Source organism: Melanotaenia boesemani, chromosome 18 (assembly GCF_017639745.1).
Source record: "Melanotaenia boesemani isolate fMelBoe1 chromosome 18, fMelBoe1.pri, whole genome shotgun sequence".
In the NCBI taxonomy this organism is placed as follows: Eukaryota; Metazoa; Chordata; class Actinopteri; order Atheriniformes; family Melanotaeniidae; genus Melanotaenia; species Melanotaenia boesemani.
The window spans coordinates 20,036,875-20,048,314 of record NC_055699.1 but is presented as its reverse complement, the minus strand read 5'-3'; the positions used below and the strand labels follow the sequence as shown (position 1 = coordinate 20,048,314).

General features: G+C 42.8%; 1 protein-coding gene across 1 annotated transcript; it reads right to left on the bottom strand.

Annotated features, from left to right (window-relative positions):
• Positions 1-733: 733 nt before the first annotated feature.
• LOC121629255 lies at positions 734-7,052 on the bottom strand. The gene has a single exon (XM_041968890.1). The coding sequence runs from the start codon at positions 6,788-6,790 to the stop codon at positions 734-736; it is 6,057 nt and encodes a 2,018-aa protein (XP_041824824.1). The 5' UTR covers positions 6,791-7,052.
• Positions 7,053-11,440: the final 4,388 nt, after the last annotated feature.

The window sequence follows — 11,440 nt, the reverse complement described above, 5'->3', positions numbered from 1 at the left end:
GTCCAAGGAAAGTCTCCTAGGCCTCTCCCTTTGTGGGCATGCAAACACTCTCTTAATCAATCTGCTTGTCTAAGAGTCTCATATTGTTTTATCCAAGTTCATCAAACTGTCAAAGTAGCTCACAGAAATGCACCAACAATAGAGCATAATGTGGTATTATGTGCTAACAAGCTAATAGGCTAATCGCGATTAGCATACACACATTGTTTTACAATTTTTGTCCCGTTCTGGCCCAACTTCAAGTAAAACAAAGAGACAGCATTTACCTGCCAGAGTTACAATGTCCTACACCAAACGGCAAACTCGGCATCCACCGCGATCAGACTTGAACATGTTTCTCTGCTATCTTCCTAATGCACGCTACGTCTGCTTCACGTGCTGTCCCACTACAGTGCACATAATAATGCTGTCTAATCCCGCCCCTCACACAGTTGCATTGGTCTGACAGCTCACTGATAACCAATCATATTTCAAAGATGGAAAAACATCCAGTCTCAAAACAAACAAGTTAGATTGTGGTCACACATGGCTCTGTTATAAACAGAATGAGCTATTAGTGCTGATTTTAACCTTGAACATATTTTATATGAACTACACATAACATTACATGAACTTTAAATATGACTCCGTCACTTTTACAACATTTCTTTTAAACTTTTTACTATTATTTACACCAAATACAAGATTATTGTATCCGGGCTACATCCTCCCCTTTCTTAAAAGGTAGATGTCCTCATCTAACCCATGCTCTTTTGTCTGGGGTCATTACATACTTTCTCTCTCTGTTAGACTGTTTAGGTGTATAACCTGCTGTGTCACTATATTTTCGTTTGGAACTGAGGTTCACCTGGATAACCATTCCATGATGCACAATAGTCACTGGTTCCTCAGTAGGATGTCCAGGTTCATCATAAGTCAAGCGAATGACTGGTTTAATGTCTCGCTGTGACTTTCTGATTTTTGGGAGACCTTTTGTCTTTGCAGATCTCGAGGGAGAGGGTCTCTCTGGCTCAATGTCAGTTTCAGTGTCTCGGGTCAGACTTTCATCACCCACAGACTCTGGAGAATCAGAGTCAGACAACTTATTTTCAGGTGTTGCATCGTCTCCTTCACTCTGCTCATCGACAGACAATCCCGAGTTTGCTTCACCTGAGCTCTCATTATTGTCTATTGCATGGTTGGGAACAGAAAGATGCTTCTTCACTTCATCCATATCAAAACTCCGGATCCCACATGGATCCTCACTTTCTGACCCTGACATGCTATCTGTCATTAAATCAGGAGATGATGGGTGACGCACTTTTCTTTGTCGCTTTTGTGCTTGCTGCAGCCGTGTGACTCGTGGCTTTGGGACTTTTTCTGTGTTCTGAGACCACGCAGGCAATCGGACCAGATAACCAATAGGTAACAGATGGTCACGATGAAGAGTTTTAACAACTTCAGGGCCATGTTCAGGTTTCACCCGATATACCGGTAAGTTGGGCAACTTCTTAATGACAACGTAAGGAGTGGACCTCCAGCGATCTTGAAGCTTGTGCTTTCCTGTAAGACCAACGTTTCTCAGTAACACTCTGTCCCCTTCAGCCAGTGGTTGATCTCTAACACGATGATTGTACAGAGTTTTATTCCTCAGGTGATTTTTTGTGGCTGCTTCTGATGCAAGCTTATAGGCTTTTTGAAGATCTTGTTTCACCTTTTCCACATACTGAATATGAGACGACTGTGTCTCCTTATTGAAAGTAGTACCAAAACAGATGTCGACTGGCAATCTGGCCTCTCGTCCGAACATTAAACAATATGGAGAGAAACCTGTAGCATCATTCTTAGTGCAGTTGTATGCATGCACCAGCTGACTGATATGTTGGCTCCAGTTCTGTTTTCGGGACGCCTCCAAAGTACCAAGCATAGACAGAAGTGTTCTGTTGAATCGCTCAGGCTGCGCATCACCCTGGGGATGATAAGGAGAGGTGTGGGATTTTCTAATCCCGAGCATTGAAAGAAGTTCTTTTATTAAACGGCTCTCAAAGTCTCTGCCTTGATCTGAATGGATTCTGGCTGGGAAACCATAATGTACAAAGTATTTTTCCCACAACACTTTTGCTACAGTAACTGCTTTTTGATCCTTGGTAGGAAAAGCCTGCGCATACCGTGTGAAATGGTCAGTCACTACTAAGACATTAGCTAGCCCCTTACTATCAGGCTCAATCTGCAGAAAGTCGATGCAGACTAGATCTAACGGACCGCTGCTCGTAATCTGGTTCAAAGGAGCGGCACGCTGCGGGAGTGTCTTTCTGGCAACACATCTTCCACAGGTTTTTATGTATTGCTCCACATCAGTTGACATACGTGGCCAAAAGAATCTGTCTTTGAGTAACTCACAGGTTTTATCAATCCCTAAATGGCCACACTCATCATGTAAGAACTTCAAAGCTACAGCTCGATATCGCTCAGGCAACACTAGTTGTTTGATTTCTTGGACTTGCTGTTTGTTCTTGGTTCTGAAAAGTATTCCATCTTTAATCTCCAACTTTGTGCTTTCCCTGCAGAGAAGAGCAACATCCGGTGAGTCATGTCTGGAGTGCACTGGTACCTGGCCTTTTTCAAGAGCTGATTTCACAGGACCAATGACAGGATCAAGTTCTTGAGCCACTTTTATCTCTTGTGGGCTTAACTGATCAATATTGCTCAAGTTCAAATTCACGGGACACGCATAGGCTTCGGGGATTGCTGAGGCAGGGACCCCAAGCTGGTCAGCGAAACGAGGAGGAGTGTTAGCTATTTCAAGAGCACATGCCCTTCTGCAGATCGCCTTGATGCCTGATGATGGAATATTTGCCCATTCATCAGTTTCCTCAATGGCATACTGTCGTGAAAGCAGATCAGCATCTACATTGTGACGACCAGGCCTATACTGAAGGCTAAAGTCGTAAGTAGCAAGAGTAGCTAACCAACGATGTCCTGTAGCATTTAGTCGGGCGGTTGTGAGGACATACGTAAGGGGGTTGTTGTCTGTCCTTACGGTAAACTTAGCTCCGTACAGGTAGTCGTGGAATTTGTCAACCACTGCCCATTTCAAAGCTAAAAATTCCAGCTGGTGGACAGGGTAACGCTGTTCAGAGTTACTAAGCTTCCGACTTGCAAATGCAACGGGCCTGAGTCCTTCCGGGTGCTCCTGATTTAGAACTGCACCTAACCCGCTCATGCTGGCATCAACATGCAATATGTAGGGCTTAGATGGGTCAGCAAATGCTAACACAGGGGCATTTATGAGACACTCAACGATTTTTCTGAAAGCTTCCCGACAGGACTCGTCCCACCTTTCACCAAATGGTTCTGTAGGTTTGAGGTACAGCTTGTCAGAGCCAGCTATTTGGGCTTTCCTACCCTTTTGAGTTGGGGGGTAGCCTTTAGTGAGCTCAGTCAGTGGACGAACAATGCTAGAGTAATTGGCAATGAACCGCCGGTAATAGCCACAGAAACCCAGAAATGACTTCAAAGACTTGAGGTCTTTGGGTTCTGGCCAGTCTTTCACCACTTTTACTTTCTCTGGATCTGTGGCAATACCAGCCTCTGAGACAATATGTCCAACATACTTGACTCGGGGTTGGCAAAACTGGCATTTGTCAATAGACACCTTGAGGCCAGCTTCTTGTAGACGATCAAGAACCTTCAAGAGACGTTGCTCGTGCTCTTCAAGAGTTTTCCCGAAAACAATGATATCGTCCAGGTACACCAGAACCTGGAGAAGGTGCATGTCTCCAACGGCTTTCTCCATAAGCCGCTGAAACGTGGCAGGAGCTCCCGTGATTCCCTGGGGCATTCGTTCGAACTGGTAAAACCCGAGGGGGCATATAAAGGCTGTTTTTTCTTTGTCTTCCTCAGCCATGGCAATCTGATAGTAACCGCTTCGAAGGTCGAGCACCGAAAACCAACAGCTGCCTGTAAGACAGTCCAGAGCATCGTCAATACGAGGCATGGTATATTGATCCGGTATAGTTCGGCTGTTCAGGGTTCGATAATCGATACAGATCCTGATGGACCCGTTTTTCTTCCGAACTACTACAATGGGGGAAGCATATGGGCTTCTGGACTCCTTCACAATACCTGTGGCCATCAGTTGCTGCAAGTGACATCTCACATCATCAATATCGGCTGGTGCTAGTCGTCGAGATCTCTCTCTAAAAGGAGTTGGGTCACTCAGTCGTATCCTGTGTTCTACCCCAGTTGCCAGCCCCACATCCCATTCATCCAACGAGAAAACCTCTCGTCTTTTTGCTAAATGATCTCGTAGACGTTGTTTCCAGTGATCAGGAACTGGTGAATCTCCGAAGTCAAACAGCTCTGGGTCAAGACTTTCTGTGGCTGAGTCAGAACGTGGGGGCAACACAACAGTATCTACTGTATACAACTCTGCTACAACTGTTCCAGCCTGAATAGTAGTAGGTTTTTGAGACTCATTGTGCAACAACACTACAAAACTGTTGGTGTCTATGTCAGCATTAGGCATTACTCCTGGTTGTACAAATACACCAGCAGGAAGCTGCTGTGTGCTTGCTGCTTCAACCAGCACAATGTCTCGGTGTGTGTATGACTCTTTCTCTATTTTACAGGTGGCGTAGCACCTCTCTCCTGCTGCAATGCACAGTGGACCAGGGCCTTGCCATTTAACTTGCCCACGTGCTTTATCCTCTGTGTCAGATTGGTGGGTCTGAGCCTGTGACTGCAACTGTTCATACACTGCCTGTATCCTCATTGAGTGCACTTTGTGTTGGCTACCTCCCTCTTTTGAAAGTTCCCACAATCTGCGGAATAAGAATGCATTTGTCCCAACAATAACAGGTACCTGCTGACAATGTTGGGGCTCGGGACATACAAGAGCTAGCACAGTGACGGGTCCTTTCACTCCCGCCATTTCCTCTGGGAACTCCATGTCAATCACCACATAACCCCTATAAGGATATTCGGAGTCAGCTAGACCCCAAATGGCTAGACGAGTAATAGGGTGTATGGGAACATGAGACAGGTGTTTGTTGTACCAGTCCTCAAAAATGATAGTTACCGTAGATCCAGAGTCAATGAGGGCATCACAATCCAGTTCATTTACCCTAACTTTAACAACTGAAGAAGGACCTACAAGGCCTTGAGGTAAGTCAGCGTTGGATTTAGAAGTCTCCATTTTGTTTACTTTGGCAATGACGTCCTCTGGACGCTTACTGCTATCTTTTTGTCCAGCTGTTGTTCCACGAACTTGGCGTATAAGCTTTTTGATAACCTTTTGTGCATTTTCAGGTGCTGTGCATTTGGTGGCAATGTGCCCATTTTCACCACACTTATAGCAGAAGAACTCACCAGGCTCATCTGTGTAATGATATTTGGTTTGAACAGGTTTATGGTCTTGTGCAGTACTGTTTCTACGGTAGCCAGTTGCATCTCTCTGACTTGGCTTTGACTTCACAGTCATAACACTGATCTGCTCTTTAAGAGCATCCACTTCCTTTCTTAGTGATCGCATTTCTTGGCTAGGTTCATTTTTGTTGTTTTTTCTTTCCTTGGACTTTGCTGTATGGCACTCTGTTCTTGGGGACTGGGGTGGACTTGTCTGATCACCTGGTTTTGCTCGTAAACCTTGGGCCTCAGCTTTAAGGTTAGTGTGCAAACATGGGTCTATCTCAGTTTCTCTGTCTACTTGGACAGCATTGACATACTGACGCCGCGCCGGCTTCCTAAGATTTTGCCTAGCCGCTTCATGCTCTTCTTCCTCACGAATCTCTTTCAGTAAAGCTAGAAATGAGGGAGGATTGCTTCTCCTCTCTCTCAAGTTAAGCTGAAGTAACATAATATCTGACTCAGTGGCACCTTTAATAAGCTGTTCTAGCCTGACTTTGTTAGCTTCGCTCACTGGTAGACCACCTCTCTGAATTACTTTGGAAAGGGATCTTTCGAGACGGCGCAGAAAATCAGACAACCGCTCGCCAGATCTCTGATGAAGGGATCTGAAATGCAGATATAGCTCTTCTCCTGACTCTGAGGTGCCAAAGGTGCTTTGTATTGCCTGTATATATTCTATATGACTGGCATTGGGGTTGGACAAGCGGACTGCTTGAATAATCTCTAAAGCAGGACCTTTGAGGCTCTCAATTAACCTGCGTCTCTTTTCCTTTTCTGAGCACTCGTACTCTTCTGTCATGAACTTAGCTTGTTCCAGCCAGCTGTCTAAACACTCTTCTCCCTGTGGGGTTGGATTAACACCTGAGAAGGTCCTTAATCGGCGATAGTTATGACTCTCTGTAGGTTTTGCTGCCTTGTGCAGCACATCACCTACTGCTCGTATGATAGATTCTGGGTTGTTATTCCAGGAAGTTCCGGGATTCCACATTTGGTGGACATCATCAACTGTTTTTCCTTCCTCTTGAAGAAATTGGGCTAATTTCTGTGCAAACCCATCTGAACTAGCTTCGTCTGGCTGAGCTACAATGATTCCCCAAATTTCACCTTCTGTTAGTGATGGAATTTCAGGTGGAACTCTGGAGTGATCTACAACTTCACGACATTCACACAAAACTTTCACAGTTTCGTTTGTGGCATCAAACATTTTCCCTCTTACTCTAACTTTGCCTAAGGATTTTACGGTTTCCAGCACGGTCTCAATATCAGATACATCTGTATCTTCAGGAACCCTGTGAACCATGAGGGCATGGGTTACATCTAGTCCCTCACCCCTGCACCAGTTTTTCAATTCCAGATGTATAGGACTACTTGTGTTTGCCATCGTTTCCTTAAGTTGCAACATGCAATTACCGACGATTCAACATACATTCAAAGGAATTTATTCCAAACATCCCAGCGGTGCCTCCATTTTATGTAGCACCCGTCCCATGTAACTCTGAGATTTTACTAATATTATGATACTATGGGCGGGGCCCTGGGCTTTTTTTAATATTTACCTGTTTTAATCCCAAATAATTCCGGTGCCTCCAAATAACCTAAAACTAATAAATGTAAACATTCAAAATAGATCAGGTACTTAAGTATGAAATATAATATAAAAGACTCACTGGCAGAATGTAAGCAAGTGTTTTAGTAAAATAAAGTTATATTCAGGTGTTCTTTACACTCATATAAAGTTAAACAGAAATTTAAACACAATATCCAAACACTTTGTGTTTACTCAGTCTGCCTCTTGCAAACACACAAACGAACAAACAGCACCCCTTTGGGGCTGTTTTAATTCAGTCCTCAAAATAAACCAAAAGTTGCAGGCCTGAATCGAAGCTTGGGAACGGTGTGGTCTGAAACTGGATGACCCTTTCACTTGCAAACAAGCTTAAAAAAAAATGGCCAGTACGATTAGTTTTGTTACTCACAACCTTGGCTTATCAGTCTGTTGAACCAGGAGGAGTTGTAACTGCATGTTGAGGGATGGAAAACGGTAGGCAGAATGGTATGCTGCGGATAGACGTCTGTAGCTGCGGCCCTCCACGTGGCATGCGCTGTCCAGCCGGAACCCGGATCCTGATGCTCCACACAAAGTCCAAGGAAAGTCTCCTAGGCCTCTCCCTTTGTGGGCATGCAAACACTCTCTTAATCAATCTGCTTGTCTAAGAGTCTCATATTGTTTTATCCAAGTTCATCAAACTGTCAAAGTAGCTCACAGAAATGCACCAACAATAGAGCATAATGTGGTATTATGTGCTAACAAGCTAATAGGCTAATCGCGATTAGCATACACACATTGTTTTACAATTTTTGTCCCGTTCTGGCCCAACTTCAAGTAAAACAAAGAGACAGCATTTACCTGCCAGAGTTACAATGTCCTACACCAAACGGCAAACTCGGCATCCACCGCGATCAGGCTTGAACATGTTTCTCTGCTATCTTCCTAATGCACGCTACGTCTGCTTCACGTGCTGTCCCACTACAGTGCACATAATAATGCTGTCTAATCCCGCCCCTCACACAGTTGCATTGGTCTGACAGCTCACTGATAACCAATCATATTTCAAAGATGGAAAAACATCCAGTCTCAAAACAAACAAGTTAGATTGTGGTCACACATGGCTCTGTTATAAACAGAATGAGCTATTAGTGCTGATTTTAACCTTGAACATATTTTATATGAACTACACATAACATTACATGAACTTTAAATATGACTCCGTCACTTTTACAACATTTCTTTTAAACTTTTTACTATTATTTACACCAAATACAAGATTATTGTATCCGGGCTACATAAAGTTAAGTGCCACAAGAATTTTTTTAACAAACATTTTGCCAATAAATTCACAACTTTTGAGCTCTTAGATTCCAAAAAATTGGCAAAGTAAAAATTAACAGTCTTAACAGAGAACTACAAAAGCATCAACAAGCAGCATTTGGTCCCAGGTCAGTAGTTTGAAACCATTATTTTAGATTTCAAACTTTTACCTTTTAGGTACAACAGTGTCAGTAAGAAATTACTGTTAAAAACATTAATGGGCAGTCAAAACTACAGCTCAAGTGAACAGGGCAAACAGAACATTTCAGCACACTGAACAGCCTCCAGAGCACAACACTGTAAAGGCTTCATGCATCATTCCAGCAGTTTGTTCTTGAGCACCTGGATTTTGGTTGAATGCCTGTGTGTGTCAAGTTCCATCAGGATCTTTTGGATGAATTCAAAAGTGTACCTTAGGTCACTTGGATAGCTCAGGTTCAGGTCGTAGATGATCCCAAACAGTAAGGCACAAGCAGTGGCAACATCTTTGAGTCCATGAAGCAGCTGCACGCCTTCAACTATGATGCCAACATCTTCTGGAAGCTGATTAGCATCTACACCTGGATTTTTAATCACATAGATGCCGATGATCGTTTGATCCAAATGTCTCTGGGTTTCATCAGGGTCCACACTCTAAAAACAGATAAGATTTATTAAAGATTTTCCCACAGGAAGCACACAATTCACATGAAACTTGCAGCATTTAAAAAATAACATTGATAAATTTCCATACTAGTAAGTGAGGTCAGCTGCATAATAATACATTTAAAAAAAACTATACTATTTGGGAGAAAATGTGAAGAGACTCTCAAAGAAAAAAATACTGTGATTGTAGTTGTAAAAGTGTTATTGGATAGGTTTGTCAAATGTGTACATATCGTATAATATGCACTCCATTCATTGTTAAATTAAAATCTCACTTTAAAACTGACAACACTTACCCCATATTCCTTCACTAGCTCTTCAGGGTCTTCATTAAGATACACAGCTAGTGCTTGGAGGTTGCAAGCTCTCCTTGTTTCAACCGAGTCATTCTGCAAAACACAACAGGAAACATTCTGGTTATACTGTATAAGTCATTGACATTTAGAAGATGAAGGAATTCCATAAAATGATCCCTGATACAGATATAAGTTGATCAATCAGTCTTCATGCAGAAGTCCCTCACACATTCATAAAATCAGTTAAATACAGGTGTACCTGTATTAGCAACAAGGGCAGAGCAAATAAGTGTGAAAGGCAACAGTTTGCTGCAAACTGTTATGTGAACTGTGATACTGTGAGGGAGGCAATACTATGCATAGTATTCACAACAACTGAGGTAACCATTAGTATACAACTGATTTTAGACAAACCTGGTCAATGAGAGCCATTATGTCTTTTATTTTGCGTCCTGCTGCTCCTCCTTTTTTGCGGAGCACTTTAGCCAACTTGTCTGAGTAGTGATCCAGTTGCGACATAAACTTTGGGATGAGCGGGATGGTGGTAATCCGTGTGAACTCTGCACTTACCTAGGTATGTGTTTTAACAAGACAAAACACATTGTACAGTAGGTTAAGACACATGAAGCAAAAATAATTTACTTATGACCTGCAAATTCAAGACTTGCCTCATTTTCCATAAAAAGAGCTGGCCATCTACTTTTGAATTCTGCGATGAAGGGCATATCTTGAACCACCTCATACCGCAGATGAGCAAAGGTTTTCTCCATTTTCTGTTTTATTACATGATGGTTGTTCCTTTTCTTGACCTCAGTTAGCAGTTCTACTCGCTCCTGCTCAAGACTTTCTTTGTCTTCTCCAGCTGGGTAATGGGGACAAAAATTGACCTCAGCTCTCCTGGGTTTCTTTACTTGGTTTGGGCTTGAGGAGTTACCAGGCTTTCTGTTTTTCATAGAGTTAATGCTCATTTCTTGGCATCCCAAACTCCTAAGCTTAGTGCGGTAGTTGCCCATTTTGTATTTTAAACTGATTTTCCACCCATAGTATCCAGTAACAGAGCCCTGTTCCTTTAGGCATGGATGTTTAATTATCAAAGCATCTGCAACATCATCCAGTTGTGCAGACGTAGGATATCCTGTTGTGTATTTCATTATTTCAGAAGCCAAGGCCTGCAAAATGTCTGACCTGACTTTGAAAGTTGGGTTCAGCCGTTTGCCTTCAGCAAGGAACTCCTGGTTCGCCTTCGACAGCTGCATCTCTACTTCGTAGGAGAACGGAGGAATAGGAAAGCTGCGTGGCCAGCCTTGACATCTCAGTGATGCGGTTGCAGATGTGGTTGAAGTTGAGGTGGTTGACTCAGAAGATGAAAGTATATCAGTGTCTGCAGAGGAATCCTCATGACAAGGCGTAAATGGAATATGGCTGGATGCCTGTGTTGACTGATTACTTGGTTTAATCACTTTTACTGTTCCTTTGTCTTGGATGTCTGCTGTTGAAGTCAGGTTCATAAACTCCTCAAAGTCATTGTCCATATACTGCAGTCTGAACTCTCCTTCAATTCCACATTGTTTTTGAATCTCAAATTTAAGACTGTCCACAGAGTCTGGTATTCCAGAAGGCAAAGTTAGCATCACACAGTTATTTTCTCCTAGGAGAATTCGAAGCTTTACCGGAGCAGACATTGTGTGCACTGTCTCATTAAACTCTTAATCTGAAAAAGGGAGAATATTAGTGTAAAACAGAGCACCGCACCACTACTAACAGGTATTGTGACATCTTTACAAACTAGGCTGTCATGAAAAACGACAACACATAATACTTGAAAATATTTCAAGTAATATGCAAGTTTAGCAAAATACTTAACTGTATATAACCCTGACCTCATATTACCTGAAGAATGTATGTATCTTTTTAAAGTAACCATCCGTAGAGTACCAACTTTGTAATCACACAGGGGGTAACGATCCACAAGTTGACTCAGCTCAATCAAAGAAACATCCCTCGGGGAAGGATCCAACTCAAAGGATCGGTAGTGTTCTCTGTACCATGAGCTTAATCTTTTTACTATGAAGGCAAGTCCATCTTTCAAAACACACATCTGCACAATTTCGGCAAAGTCTGGCAGTCCACCAACAAATCCATGCACTATTATCATGCCACTTCTGTAGTTGATGCCATCAGCAGATACATTCTGTACCATATTAACAAGAGTAAGATCAGGGTACTTCTGGCGAAGGCTAAC

Excerpts from the sequence above, each read along its gene's own strand:
- LOC121629255 (XM_041968890.1), bottom strand. The coding sequence starts at position 6,790 with ATGTTGCAACTTAAGGAAACGATGGCAAACACAAGTAGTCCTATACAT.